General features: G+C 49.3%; 3 protein-coding genes across 5 annotated transcripts; 2 read left to right on the top strand and 1 right to left on the bottom strand.

Moving 5' to 3' along the window:
• The first annotated feature begins 1,178 nt into the window (after positions 1–1,178).
• Positions 1,179–7,375, top strand: FOXG_09840 (uncharacterized protein). Its single transcript, XM_018389065.1, has 4 exons — positions 1,179–1,389; positions 1,457–2,354; positions 2,403–3,176; positions 3,235–7,375. The coding sequence occupies exons 2-4, from the start codon at positions 1,485–1,487 to the stop codon at positions 5,482–5,484; spliced, it is 3,894 nt and encodes a 1,297-aa protein (XP_018247258.1). The 5' UTR covers positions 1,179–1,389; positions 1,457–1,484; the 3' UTR covers positions 5,485–7,375.
• FOXG_09841 (uncharacterized protein) lies at positions 3,233–8,822 on the bottom strand. 3 transcript variants are annotated; one of them, XM_018389067.1, is made up of 4 exons: positions 8,181–8,822; positions 8,011–8,115; positions 7,650–7,963; positions 3,233–7,592 (listed from the first exon to the last, which is right to left on the bottom strand). In XM_018389067.1, the coding sequence occupies exons 3-4, from the start codon at positions 7,865–7,867 to the stop codon at positions 5,768–5,770; spliced, it is 2,043 nt and encodes a 680-aa protein (XP_018247260.1). In that variant the 5' UTR covers positions 7,868–7,963; positions 8,011–8,115; positions 8,181–8,822; the 3' UTR covers positions 3,233–5,767. The 3 variants fall into 3 exon arrangements, with proteins under 3 accessions (XP_018247260.1, XP_018247259.1, XP_018247261.1); XM_018389066.1 differs by having other exon boundaries at positions 7,650–8,115; XM_018389068.1 differs by having other exon boundaries at positions 5,552–7,592; positions 7,650–8,123.
• A 1,912-nt stretch (positions 8,823–10,734) lies between these two features.
• On the top strand, positions 10,735–13,718 carry FOXG_09842 (uncharacterized protein). The gene has a single exon (XM_018389069.1). The coding sequence runs from the start codon at positions 10,951–10,953 to the stop codon at positions 13,516–13,518; it is 2,568 nt and encodes an 855-aa protein (XP_018247262.1). The 5' UTR covers positions 10,735–10,950; the 3' UTR covers positions 13,519–13,718.
• The last annotated feature ends 1,212 nt before the right edge of the window (positions 13,719–14,930 follow it).

Below are 14,930 nucleotides of genomic sequence, written 5' to 3' on the forward strand. Positions count from 1 at the left end.
GAACTGCTCTTGCGGTAACGATCCCCAAACCGGGGCTGTTTGGTCTACCACTTGGCCCACCGCAACGAAGGCGAGGAACCAACTGAGTTCTTCTGTCCAATAATGCGTCAGACGCCTCGAGACTACTGGTGGTCAACAAACAGAGCTACTACGCGAACCTCGGACTGAGTTGTCCTACAACCTTGTTTTGTTCGAAACCCGAGTCACTCACGACATAGACAGCGGGTTCTATTTGCTGTTGTTCTATTTCATTTGCCGTTTTCCCTACAAAGATTTGATTGGTCCGGTGTTGAAACGGATGTCTGGGTTCCGGGAGCTGATTGCATCCTCTCATCATGCGAGGGGCCGCTGCCAGCAACTAGGCTATAGTCCATGGAGAAGTACACTTGAATATATAGGGATATGAGTGCGGCGCTGCTCACCTTCCCGATGGAAAGACAACAACCCGCAGGTATCACCAAAGCTTAGGAGAGTTGGACCGTACGAGGGCATCTCGGCTGTAAGAGGCTCTTCAAGGAGCGGCAAGAGGTCGCGTCCAAGGTTATTGAAGAGAGTTAGAATATTATTCAGGACCTCTTAGAATCAGTCCTGCTGACCATCTCGAGGAGTACAAGCGTATGGATCAGCGATCTTAGCAATACAGCACCCTTTCCACCAACAAGATCCCAAGATTTGGTGATTTTGTTCGACTTGCGCCAGTCAAGGCCGTTCCTTGAACAAACAACCCCTCTCTAAGCTCTGTGAGTGAAGAAGGACTTAGTTCTTGAATCCTGGTTAGAAACCTGCCTCGTGCTTTCCGTCGTCTCCTGATGACCCTAACATCTACGCGCTTACAGAGAATTTACTGATTCTAGCCACCATCAGCAATTATTACCAGCCGCGTCGTAAAAGGAGCTACACATCGGGAAGTTTACGGATTCAGTATCGGGAAGCTGTTGACCCCGAGATGCCTAAAATGCGTGAAACGTCAAACGGAGGATTACTGTTACTCATGTCAGGATTTAGTTTGGTACGAGTTATACGGGCCCACTTTAACCGTCGCGAAAAAAAGGAGTGGAGCTCGTAAACCGTCCCAAACAGGAAATCGTCTTTTACGAGCATGCGCAGAACTCGATGAGACAGGGGTTCTTCAGGACGAGATGTGCTACATAAGATATTACGCGCTGACGGAGGATGACCTGAGATTTTTGCGTTGGTTTATGTCCCACTTCATTCTCATCTTAAACTTTATTTCCTTTCTTCGTGCTATTGCGCTGCAATTAGCACCTCTTTTTCGCAGTCTATCCTTCATCGACTCTTTTCTAGCAAGTGAGCGCATGCATTTGTGAACCGCTTGGCATAGACACCTCGATACCCGTAGTTTCAGCGGTGGAAATCTGCGTTAAAACAGTAACGACCTCAATTTCCTCCTTCAATACAGTATTCGACTGCTTTACTAATACCTTTCTCTCAACAGGCCACTACGTTACCCCCCTTCCTCCATCATGGCCGCCGACGCCAAACCCCCTAACGACGCCGAGCACGATGGCGAGAAGTCCCCCACCACGACCCAAGATACCCAACGACCCCAAAGAACACCAAAAGTTGCCGACTACATACGAGTCTTCAGTTACGCTACAAAATGGGACTTCTTCATCTACGCCCTTGCCTCGTTCGCATCCATTGGCGCTGGAATAACCATGCCGCTCATGAACGTCATCTTTGGCCAGCTCGTCAATCAGTTCACAGACTACTTCAGAGACACGTCTAGTTTCCCGACCGATAAGTTTCAATCTATCTTGAACCGACAAGCGCTATACATCATGGCTCTGTTCTTGGGGCGCTGGGGACTCAACACTATCAACAAATACTGCTTCCGAATGATTGGTATCCGACTATCCTCCGCTATTCGTCTTCATTACCTTCAGTCTCTCTTTTCACAGTCTATTCATGTCATCGACTCCATGCCTGCCGGCGCACCTGCTACAGCCATCACTGCGACGTCTAACACCCTTCAAGTCGGCATCTCAGAGCGACTGGGCACATTCTTGGAGTTCAACGGCACCATCTGGGCGGCTATCATTGTCGCCTTCGTATGGAGTTGGGACATTACCTTGGTGACTGCATCTTTGATCCTCTACATGATGGTCATTCTGTCCATCTCCATGCCAATTCTCGTCAAGGGTCAAACGGCGACTGGGCAGGCAGACGCTCAAGGTACTGCTATTGCCAGCGAAGCACTCCAGGGGATCCGGCTAGTCACAGCCTGTGGCGCTCAATCCCGCGTGATGACTAGATACAGAGTCTGGGTCGAAAAGGCCATCGAGGAAGGCCAAAAGATGGCGCCCTTCATGGGCCTTCATCTTGGCATGATTGTACGTCCCCGGGTGCCTCTTGGATATCCGACACTGACAGTCATCTAGTTCTTTGGAGTCTTCGGAACTTTCGGTCTCGCCTTCTGGTATGGAACGCGACGATACATCTCCGGCGCCATCGACAGTCCCGGAGTCATCGTCATCGTCCTCATGTCCGTCATGTTGATCCTCACTTCTCTCGAACGTATCGCCACTCCTCTCATGGCTGTTAGCAAAGCCATGGTTGCTGCATGCGAGTTCTTCACTGTCATCGATGCCCCCATCCCCTCCTCAGGCTCCCTCAAGCCTGAGATTACCTCTCATGACATTGCCTTTGAAGATGTAACCTTTGAGTACCCCAGCCGCCCTGGAGTCCGTATCCTGGACGGACTGAGCTTTTCCATTCACTCTGGACAGAACACAGCGATAGTCGGTCCTTCAGGCTCAGGGAAGAGCACCATTGTTGGTTTGCTTGAGCGTTGGTACTCATTGAAGGAACACCACGTCTTGCCCCAAGTCGTTGAACCCAAACCTCAAAAGAAGGCTAGCGAGCAGCCCGATGAGCAGTCTGAGGAAGAGGCTCCTGCAATCAGCCCTACCTTGGCTGGCTCAGTTTCCATCGGTGGGAACAACCTCGAAGACCTTGACCTCAAATGGTGGCGTTCACATATCGGTTTGGTGCAACAGGAACCTTTCCTCTTCAATGACACAATCTTCAACAACGTCGCACATGGTCTTATCGGCTCCGAATGGCAAGATCAGCCCGAAGAAAAGAAGCGTCAGATGGTTCGAGACGCCTGCCAAGAATCTTATGCAGATGAGTTCATCAACCGCCTTCCTGATGTAGGTTTCTCACTCTCCTCACCTTCCCAGACCTTCCCATCCTGACCAATGTTTATAGGGGTACGATACGCATGTCGGTGACGGCGGCGCAAAGCTGTCGGGCGGCCAGAAACAACGCCTAGCGATCGCGAGAAGCATCATCAAGAAGCCCAACATCATCATCCTCGACGAAGCCACCAGCGCCATTGATGCGAAGAGTGAGAAGATCGTCCAAGCTGCCCTCGATAGGGCCACGCAAAACCGCACAACCATCACCATCGCACATCGTCTATCTACCATCAAGAAGGCCGACAACATCATCGTGCTGCAGAGCGGGAAAGCGGTTGAGCAAGGCACTCATGCGGATCTCATGACGAAGACCCATGGAGTTTATGCTTCTCTTGTCAGAGCGCAGGCTCTTAAGGTTGCTGATAATCAGGAAGAGAAGGGCGCTCTTGTGTCGGATGATGAGTCTCACAAACATCATCCTGATGCGAAGCTGGCTGATATCACTGCGACTTCCACCCAAGAAGAAGCCCTCAAGAAGCCCCGAGGTCTCTTCAAAAGTTTCGGAAAGCTACTGTACGAACGAAGACAGAAGTGGCCTAACTTCCTTGGTATTCTCCTCTCGTCTATGGCCGTCGCAGCTGGTACTCCCATCCAAGCTTGGCTCTTCGCGAAAGCCCTCGGGGTCTTCCTTCTTCAGGGCAGTGACTTGAAGAGTGAGAGCCAGTTCTGGGGCTTCATGTGGTTCGCCCTTGCTGGAGGGGTTGGTCTTGCGTATCTTTGTGAGGGCTGGATCGGGTTGCGCGTTCAATACTACGTCAGCGGAGTGTACAAGTCCCAGTACCTCAATGACATGCTGTATCAGCAACTCTCCTTCTTTGATCAGGAAGACAACTCCCATGGATCTCTGAGCTCTCGCGTTTCGAGTGACGCAAAACAGCTGGAGGAACTTCTTGGCATCAACCTCGCACTCATGCTCTCCGCCATCTTCAACATCACTGGCTGTGTCATCATCTCACTCGTCTTCGGTTGGAAGCTCGGCTTGATCTCCATGTCTGTTGCCTTGCCACTCATGATTGCTGGTGGATGCTGGAAGTACAAGCATGAAGTTCACTTCGACAAGATGAATGCCGCGGTCTTCCAAGAAAGCTCCGCATTTGCGACCGAAGCGATCGAGGCTATTAGAACAGTGTCTTCGCTTACCATGGAGGACTCGATCAACAGCCGGTACCGCGATCTCTTGGATGGGCATGTGAAGGCGGCCAATCGAAAGGCTCAGTGGACGTCAGCGATCTTTGGCTTCGCAGACAGTGTCGGCCTCGGATGTCAGGCTTTGTTGTTCTGGTACGGCGGTGGTCTCCTTATCAGCGGAGAATACTCAATGGAGGCGTTCTTTGTCTGCTTCATGGCAGTCATCCAGGGCGCTGAGGCCGGCAGTCAAGGGTTCGGACTGGCGCCAAGCGCTGCCCAAGTGACTGCTTCCGCGAACCGTATTCTCGACGTGCGGCAATCTGTTCATCCAGATCGACAGACATATGGCAAGCATGGAGAGGGTATCAAGGACACTGACGGCGGAGTCAAGATTGAGTTGCGCGACGTCTCCTTCAAATATCCCACGAGAGACGTTCCCGTCTTTGACAGGCTGAACCTTACCATTGAGAAGGGCCAGTATGCCGCTTTTGTCGGAGCATCAGGCTGTGGCAAGACAACCGTTATCTCGCTTCTCGAACGCTTCTATGACTTGGAACCTGGTAATGGTGCAATCCTGTGCAATGGCCAAGACATCAAGGATACAAATGTCTACGATTACCGTCAACTTCTGTCTCTCGTATCTCAAGAACCCGCCATGTTTAGAGGATCCATTCGCGATAATATACTCTTCGGAATCGACAATCCAGAGTCTGTGACCGACGACAGGATCCACCAAGTCTGTCGCGATGCCTTCATCCACGACTTCATCGTCTCACTTCCGGAAGGCTACAACACCGACATGGGTCACAAAGGAGTATCTATGTCTGGGGGACAGAAGCAAAGAATCGCAATCGCCCGCGCCTTGATCCGAGATCCGAAGGTCCTTCTTCTCGACGAAGCGACATCAGCTCTTGACTCGGAATCTGAGAAGGTCGTTGCAGCCGCGATCGACACAGCTCGCAGTGGACGAACTGTCATCTCTGTCGCTCACCGACTTTCGACGATTCAGAATGCAGATGTCATCTTTGTATTTGATGATGGAAAGGTTATTGAGAAGGGTTCACATACTGAGCTGGTCAACAAACAAGGCATCTACTGGGAAATGGTGCAGAACCAAGCTCTGGACCAATAACCTTCTGTCACTTTCTCTTTCTATTATCTGCTTGATTTGCTGTCTTGATCATTAATACTTTGTAAAATTCTCTTCTCACAAACAGCGTGCTGTGCTCTTTTCTTCTTTCTCTACTAGATTTCATTGGCATGATCATTGTCTTCGCATAAATCGAGGCTTCTTTTAACCATGATGCGAAGAGCCAGATATTCATAGTTTATATAGCTTATACGGGTCTCTTCACTAATTACATCGCATGAGTCCAACCCCTTGTTCCCCATTGCCTGCTTGGAAGTTGCTCTCTTCATTCCACCAACTCAGGCCAGAGGGTAATTATATCTCCCAATAACGGTCTGCCAGCTGCTGAAGGCGGTCTTCTCTTCCACTCGATAGCATCAAGCTCTCCCTTCACTACGGCCGTCTCCTCTACGAGCTGCCACTCCCCTGTAATCTCATCCTTATCCAAGTAGCAGAAAATAACCCGGTCACCTCCTTCTTCAAACAGATATTCTCTGCGTAGTAACCTGTGCCACTGCTCTATGGCCGTGCCTTCGGATGCATTTATCCGCTCCACGATCTTGTTTCTATGAGATAGTAGATACAGCGAGCGGGCGTTCCAAATCCCGTCTTGACCAGGGTAGTCTTTCAGCAACCATGTAGCTTCGTCGCGAAGAAGCGCATCGCGACAGAATAATGCGATGAGAAAGAGATGCGATGCCATGTTGCATTGTAATGAAAGCTGCTGTGCCGGGTTCTTCAAATCCCGCTTCGCGATGCGGATACTGATCTCAGCTAGGGAGAGGAACTCGCGAAACAGGGGCGTCTTGGCTTGAATAGGCTCAACATCATAGAAGTGCGTGAGATCATCGAAGGTGCAAGTACCAAGGTAATGCAAGCGAAGATGAATAGCTCTGATGTAGTCCGTTGATTTCGCATCCGACATAATTGCACGGTTGAAGAGAGGCATAAAAGCAGCTTCGAGGGCCCTTAATTCCTTCGTGGAGGCTTCACAGATTTCTTTAATACGTGGATCAGCTGTGATTTCCTTCCAAACTCTGGAGATAATATCAGGATCCGACGAGACCAAAACACCAGTGCTCTGGACAGCTTCCATGAGGAGAGGAACAACAGCAAGTTTGGCGTTCCGACCAGTCAGCCAATATTTCTCAAAGTCGTCCAGGTTGTCAAGAACAGGCGGAAGTTCTTCAGTCGGTGGGTAATCTCGAGGTATCTGGTTTACCATGGACATGAAAGACTCAACTGTGTGCTTCTTGGCGCGTAGGCCTCTGGTGAAGTTTGGTACAGCGGGGCTACGGCCGATGCTTCCGCGTAGTATAAGTCTTGTTTGTGGGAGCAGTTGGGAGAAGATATCTGCTACCACGGCGATGAGCGGTTTTGGGTTTGGGGCGATCGAGGTCATCAGAGCAGAATCTGCATCGGTCAAGAGCGCAAGCAACATTGCCAGTCCATGATTGATGTGATCCAAGGCAGCTTTCCTATTTCCTCGCAATGTCTCGAAACATAGAAATAGAACTGAAAGGAATACAGCGTCGTGTATCGAAACTTGTTGGCTCTGTAGTTTGAGCGCATGGCAGTAGTGCGATACCGCGTTCAAATAGTCTGTGTCCTCCCGAGCCGCTTCATTATCCGCCGATAACAACGAACCAAGTGAATCATATTCCGACTTTGCAAGCCATTTGCTCAATGCGCCGATTGCTATCGCAGCATGCCGTACAATATCGTTGGTACGTGCAACTTGGGGTAACGTCACGGACCATAAATCACTGTTGAACCCAGCGGAGATCCATGGACTCTGCACAACTTGTATAAACTCATCAAAATAGAGAACACTCTGAGCGTCTCGAAAGTCGAGAGAGTCCTGAACAAGATGAAGCTGCGCCTTCAAGGGAGCTGCCCAGGTGACTCGTTTCGAATCCCATTGAAACTGGCCTGGCCCCTTATTCCGCTTTCTGTCCGGGATGGCGTAACCTTCACATTGCCGGTTATTCCTCACACAATTTCGACAGTGAGGCTTTGCTTCGTCACATTTGACATGACGTTTTTTGCAGGTGACACAGCCTGTTCTGACTTTGCTTGCACTCGTGCGAGTCAACTTTGGCTTGCTGGATCTAGATCAATTGTCAGCTTGTGGGCACAATTCAAAGAGTCGGTAACAATATTCTTACATTGAAGAAAGTTCAAAAGATATGGGCAGCTGTTGTGTCTGGGGTTCCATGGTCGTCTGGTGGAGAGATGAGGTGCATTGAAGACAGCCATGCTGACATGTTGGTATTGCATTTCGCGGGGTCCGGCTAAAGCCCGAAGCGCGCCGATTGTTATTCCGCGATGCCGTTGGTTGTTTGTTTTTCGTCGTCATGGATGCTTGGCATTCTTGGACATACATGGTATTGAAACATTGTACTTTTGCGTCATTTTTTCTAGGTGACAAAGATATACCCAGCTTTACGGAGTAGAATCTCAGAAATCGGCCAAAAAGCCCCTTAGGCCGCTTAGCGATATCGCGAAAGGGACAGCGGTTCCACGAACTGCGTGTAGTGGTGTTTACAACTCTGCAAGACGTGCAAATAATGTGACAAATTTCGGCCAATGGAGCCTAGAACGAAACTCCGATACCACACTTTGATAAGCACACTTATTGCCTTGAGTCAGTCAGATGGCATCTTTTCGTGGGTATAAAGTTGAACGTGGCGACTTACCTACAAGATCCCTATCTTCAGCCAGCTTCAGCTCTCAGCCAAGGCTATGTTTCCTAAGACATCTATACTGTAGAAAGAGAAAACACCAGCTTCGTATGATTGCACCCAGCTTCGAGAAGAAGATGGTTAAGCAGAATCTCCGGGGCGTCACTTGACACGCTTACAATAGCTGGCTCCTTATGGCCTGCGGAGTAGCCTTTGTGCATATGGCTCATGTGAGCCTCGAACTCATCTATCTAGAACAACTGTTGAATGGCCATGTAATCTGGCATAAAAATGAAACGAATCAGGATGGCTCGCACGCCTCCTTCTGAATATACCTGGAGGGGATTCGTCGCAAGCAGAACTGTATATCCGCTTATGCTCGGGAAAGGAAGAGGCAAGGATAATGTCGTTAATCATAATCTACCAAGCTTCAGTAGCATAGTTTTCTGTCGCTCACGAGATGAAAATTCATGATAACATGATCAGCTGCTTACAGGTGGTTTCGTCGCAATCGCTGTCATCATGAGAAAATGAAAGTTCAGAACAGCTCCAAGTTGAGCCAGAAAAATTACCACGTGCGCATAGAGTTCACAGGTAAGAACCTAATTTCGTCCCGTGTTACGAAATCTTCCAAGCATGATGCATCTCTAATTACAGATAATACAAAAGGCCATGCTCCGGAGGCCGCGGGTTTAAGAGCTGCAGAAAGTTTCGGGTGATGACGAAATCTCAACACGCAGACAAGGATGGTTGAATGAAAGGATCAACTCTTTAAGCTCTGGCCATATTATTATTTCACAGGTCACACCGAAATCCAGTGACCGACAACTGTTTTCGGGCTCCGCGGGGGGGTTTATTCGTCACAATGCGTAGTAATTGACTTGCAGTCAAGGGGCCTACCCTATCCTGGGTTCTTGAAAATGACGCAAAAGCTCCCAGTTTGGACGAGATTGATTGGTCCTTTCAAGTGAGTTCTCAAATAGTCTAGCTTTAGCATTGAATCCTGAATCTCACGATATATTTTCTCGAATAAGCGTTAGGATGACATGCTCAATAGCATTTCATTTCATGGAAAATGCATGTTTTGTGGCTGCGAGAGTGGGGGTTTCACAGCTGATGTAATTCTGTTAGTGGATTTCCCGCGTCCTTCGGGCCCCTAGCTCCAGACTGTACCCTGTTTTGCATTGAATCCTCCAGCTATCAGGCTCCAGCTATCAGGTTGGTAACGAATGGTGATCATCTTCTAGCATCAAATCCTTCTGTTTGGGGGCCAAAGTAAACGGCAGAGGAAAACCGAAAATTGACGGTCTGGGCAGTGGCGTAATTGGCCAGGTTAAATGCTCTCGGATCGACGCGGTTGCTGATTGAGGGAATACCCGACGTGACACGTGCGAAGCTAAATCACAAATTCACAATTGCAATTCGATTAAAAGAAATGGCTTCACTTCCAAGAAATGGGTAGGGCTGAAGAGGGTGGCAGAGTCGAGCCAGCCAAGGCAGAATGGCTGCTCTTCTAGACTTTTCTTCCCCTTTGAAGATCATAACACATGCCAATCAGAGGCAGGACATCAGCCTGGACCAAGCCCCTCCAAATTTAACACGCGACTAACCCGGTTGATTTTCCCTGCGCAAGGGGGCACAGATCAGCAGGATTTGCTCCACATTGATTGGCGATAAATGGGGCTGTGTTTGGACTCACTGGCTGGCCCGTAAAACGACAAATGTAGTGATGCACAGGGCACAAACAGTTGTGAGTGACTGTGCCTCGTATTACCTACCAACATGCAATTCGGCGCATTCCCGTTACGGCCACTGAATGTTGGCTGCAAATATCCCAAAAAAAATAAAAATCATGATATTGTCGTGGCTTGCTTACGGCGGTCTTAGATGTCATGATTCGCAGAATCTGGAGCTGCATGGGCAAAGCTGTCCACAACAACAGCTGTGAAGGGGCCATTGTGCATTTTGAACCGTGTTACCGAGCCCCTTTGCCCCTTACAGCTAAGCTTTAGAGGAAATTAGAGGCGAGGGCCAATCAAATCCATTGCCGTTAGCGGACCCAGCCCTGGAATGACCCCTGTGTTTTGGGGATCCATCTTCTGAAATCTGTGAAATCTGATGCATGGGTCTTGACGTCCATTTCAAACGTCGAATTTCTATGTGTAACTTGTCGGTCAATGACTGAATTTGACCGCCATTATCACCATGTTGCACCTTCAGATTGCCGTGATGGATGCAATTTATGGGAAATGCAAACTGTATCCCTTGAACCCTATGTTCGGGCTAGATTGACGCCGCCCAGCACCATCTTCGCCTCGACGCTGACAATGGCACACTCAGCCCGTTCTGGTACGTGCCGAAGGTCCGGGGCCAGCCGCCCCAAAAAGCCTAAGTCACACGAGTCATCTCCTTTTCAGTGACCCGTTGTAACTATTTTGATCACCGACAGGAGCCCTGATTGGAGCCAGACGCATGCAAATGTCAGCACTGGCAGAAGCTGACCCCCAAAGGGCAAAAGGGCTGAGGCTGAGGCTCCCTCCACATCCAGTACAGGTACAGGCAGTTCAGGCAGTGAGAAAACCCCTTAATAACGGTCTTGCCCGTGGTCCCAGCTGGGCGCACTCTGTTTCAAGCTTTTGCCTTTGCTGTTGTGTCTTTTGCCATGCGATGCTTTTCTGTAATAACAGACTTTTTTCTATGAGAGATTATTTGGAGGCTCAATAACGTGGCATCTTTTTTTTTTCGTAGCGTGTTTCTTTTCTTCCTCTCTTTTTAGACAACAACCATGATGCAAAATACGACACCGTCTCAGGCGGCCTTGGCGCTCGCACGCGCTCTCCTAAAACGAGTACCCAACCGCCAGTTCTTCTTCACCTTCACAGCCCTCGCAGTTTGGGGCGCCAAGATAATACATATCTACGCACACATCAACGCTGTACACCAAAACCTATTACATCGATGGGGCTATTCTTTCGTTACACAAGATGTCGTCGTCCTCACCCTCATTCGACTCCTCCTCGACCAATGGTCCACGAACCTACCCACGCGGTCGCAAATCGCCGTCCTCGTCTTCACCGCGATATTCATGTTCATCAACGCGCTGCTCAGTGTCGTCTCGATATCCTTCTACCTCGTCGCCGGCTCCGAAATACATTACAGCAACATCTCTCTGCCAAACGACCCCTCCTCCAAATCGTTGATGCTGTCGGGCAGCGTCGCGTTTACAAGTGTCCTCTGCGCCAACATCTTATTGAGCTGGCTCCTCAAAACACCTTGCTACAAAATCCATGGCTATGTCGCTGAGGTTGTACATCGATCGATCGCCAATGCTTGGCAATTCCTTCGTCGCATTCTTCCCCGCCAAAATCGCTACGTTCCTGTCCCGAAAGCCGATCTCGAGGGCCAGACCGAATCCTTCGATGACGAAAGTTCCGACGACGACCTCCAAGAACAAAAGACCCAGCACCTTAGCCCGTTTCAATTCCGACTAAGAACTGCTTTGAGATCCGTGCCATTCGCTTTGGCCGCCATCTTCTTGCTCACGCTCCTTTACGCGGCCGTCGCACGACCCTCCGATCGATCCCTCATATTTCTCTCTTATACTGCAGCACTGTCACCATTCGTGGATTTTTCCTCGGGACCGACATTACAAGACTTGCCCAGTGTTTTCGGCACTGGCATTCAGCATAGCTGGGACAATCTCACTGCGCTCGCGACGGCCGAGCCATTCGATTGGCTTCCCAACGATCAAGTATTGGCCGGGTTTGAGGATTGGCACTTGAAGCGCCCGCATTACAATGCTGATGTCGACCCATTGAAGATATCGAACCTAGGGCAAGACCTTGTTCCCACACTGAAGGACAAGCTGCAAGACGTTCCCATCCGACATGTTGTTCTGTGCTTCCTCGAAAGCACACGAAATGACGTTTTCCCAATCAAGAAGGATGGAAACATTTGGGAACTTTTAGCATCAACATTCCCCAACAACACGATTCCCCAAGAGGCTCATGAGAAATTGGCCAATCTCACTCCTACCGCCAACTATATCACTGGCGACTACGACGATGGCTTCGACCACGAAGGGTCCAAGCCCAAGCGCGGCGGCGTTCACTTTACCAATGCCCATACCACCGGCACCTTTACCTTTAAGAGCTTGGTCGGCACCTTGTGCGGTATCGGCCCATTGCTAGCCGACTTCAATCTCGACTACGCGCACCATGTATACCAGCCTTGCTTGGCTCATATCTTTGAAGCTCTGAACCAAGTGTCTAACGCTACCGACGCAGGGTCGCGCCCCTTCAACGACTTCAAGTGGCAGTCATACTTCTACTCAGCTGCGACTTTAGGATATAACAATCAGCAAGAGTTGATGGAGGCAACTGGCTTTCCGGAGGAGCATCTCATTGGACTTGAGTGGCTACGATCTGAGAATGCGACACACGGGCCGGTGACACTACCACGAATCAACGGCTTTGCCTTTGAAGAGGACCCTCTGGAGGATTACTTCCGTGACGTGTTTGTCCAGGCCAAGGAGAAGGAGGAGCGAGTTTTCTTGTCGCACATAACATCGACAAGTCACCACGCCTACAAGTTGCCTGAGGGGGAGGAGTACGTCCCAGTTGCTAATGGCCATGATATGCTTTCGCATTATCTCAATACAGAAGGCTATGACGATCGATGGCTACGCAAGATCTTGGATCTACTAGATGAGCAGGGTGTCGCTAATGAGACCCTCATTGTCTTCGTCGGAGACCATGGCATTTCGATGCCTGAGAATGGCGCCGTGTCGCCTTACTACAACCCTAGCATCGGCATCGACCACGTTCCTCTAGTGCTATCTCACCCTCTCCTGCCCGCATTCGACATTCACGATGCAGTCCATTCCTCCCAAATCCTACCAACCATCCTCGATCTTCTCCTCGAGACAGGCTCACTAAACAACGCCAGCCGACAAGCGGCTTCCGACCTCGTCCGCAATTACGAAGGCCAATCCCTAATTCGACCACTCCTCACAAAGAACGAGACAACCGGCCAAGGCAACTGGCAGTTCGTTGTCGTAAATCCTGGTCGCGCTGTAGTAACTGCCCGAGATGCCCGTTACCCAGGGCGCCATCTTGCCATTCCTCTCATCGACAATGTCGAATGGCGATTAAGCAACGTGGACGAAGATCCCATGGAGCACGACTCTGTGCAAAGTTTCGACTTTACTTCTTTCACAGATGTTGTTTCACGGAGATTTGGCAATGACGTTGCGCAATGGGTTGAAGAGGGGGCTTTCATAGCGAGGTGGTGGGCGGAGGAAAACCACAAACGGTGGCAGTATGGGGAATATGATGAGCGAGAAACATCTTGATGAGTTTGAATAGAATAGGAATAATTACATCAAATTTTACATGTTCAACCTATGGCAAAGTTCATGTGTGAAACCTACTCATGTGCGCTTTCATGTCTAAGTCGCCGGTTCTGAACAAAGCATGGAAGTTTCTTTTGTCTCGATACATGGAAGTCGTCAAGACCGCCCCTGGCCGTCAAGTTCTTGATGAGCCACGAACCAACAATGGATTTATCTCGCCATCTCTTTGGAAATTACGTTTTGAACATTCACTAAACCCCTGCCCCTTCATATCTCGTGGAAGCTTTTTTTGGCTAGAAGCTTATATCGTGAAAAAGAATATTATGTCCTCGCCATGTGTGTTAGCCGCCTAAGTTTAACACTACGGCCAGCAATCAGCTAAATAGCTGCAACTTCATGGTCAGACACTGTTTGCCTCGTTATGGGCTGGAACTTCATATGGTCTTGTGTAATCATAGTTCACACAAGTTTCTTTAATGCTACATAGACTATTGTGAAGTAAGCTTCGCTTGGTATGCTGAAGTATATTTTATGTATACAAGAAGATTTTGAAGAAGGAATGTAGCAAGTCTTGGTTTCGTGTGACCTCCACTCGGAGACTTTAGAATGTAGCCATTTCTTCGACCATATCAACAATGGTCGAAATTGAGAGACTCTGCTAAGGTTCTGTAAATCTTACCGATATCTCAGCCATTTAGATTAATGTCACTCATCTGAGATTCTTTGCTTCATAACCGCTCGGAGAAATGCAACCTCTGTGTTGCTCCATGCCAATGAGAAATGTCATGAACGCTGCGTGTCATCAGACTTAAGCTCTTACACTGAATCATATTCAAGTGATGCTCCAAAGCTTGGTAACAGGCTGAGTTCTAAGGTCTTCTGATAGGATGTCTTGCATTTGCTTTATTATAATGTCTCGTATTAAAATATCTCTTGTTGAGATTAGGTTTATCTGTTAGTCACTTGAAGGTGGAGTCGGCACCTTTGCGGCCCGTTCCTGGTTCCCAGGCGGATAAGTGATCGACAACAGCACCACGGAATAAAGAGTTCTCTCCCCACTAGTGAAGGGCACAGTGAATGTCGAAGTTGAGGATCAACGACATGTTCTGATCCAATGTCATAACAGCCGGGTTGATGGCATCGATCAGCGATTGACTGTCTGGATGCAATCTGGAAGTCGCCATTTGCGCCATAGGCCATACGATTCACAGATCATGGATATTATTCCTTGGCGAGAATATTTTACTCCCGTGCTACGTGGTATAGTGGCATTCCATTGCAGCCCTAAATCACCACGGACCACACACAGCCCTCTCTGTCTGCTTGACCACTGTGTAGTGAGACCCAGCCTGGCTCAGGAAGTCAAGACATGGTATGTGCTGCTTTCAGGCTGCATCTCGGGCGTGGCAATG

Source organism: Fusarium oxysporum, chromosome 11 (assembly GCF_000149955.1).
Source record: "Fusarium oxysporum f. sp. lycopersici 4287 chromosome 11, whole genome shotgun sequence".
NCBI classification, from domain to species: domain Eukaryota; kingdom Fungi; phylum Ascomycota; class Sordariomycetes; order Hypocreales; family Nectriaceae; genus Fusarium; species Fusarium oxysporum.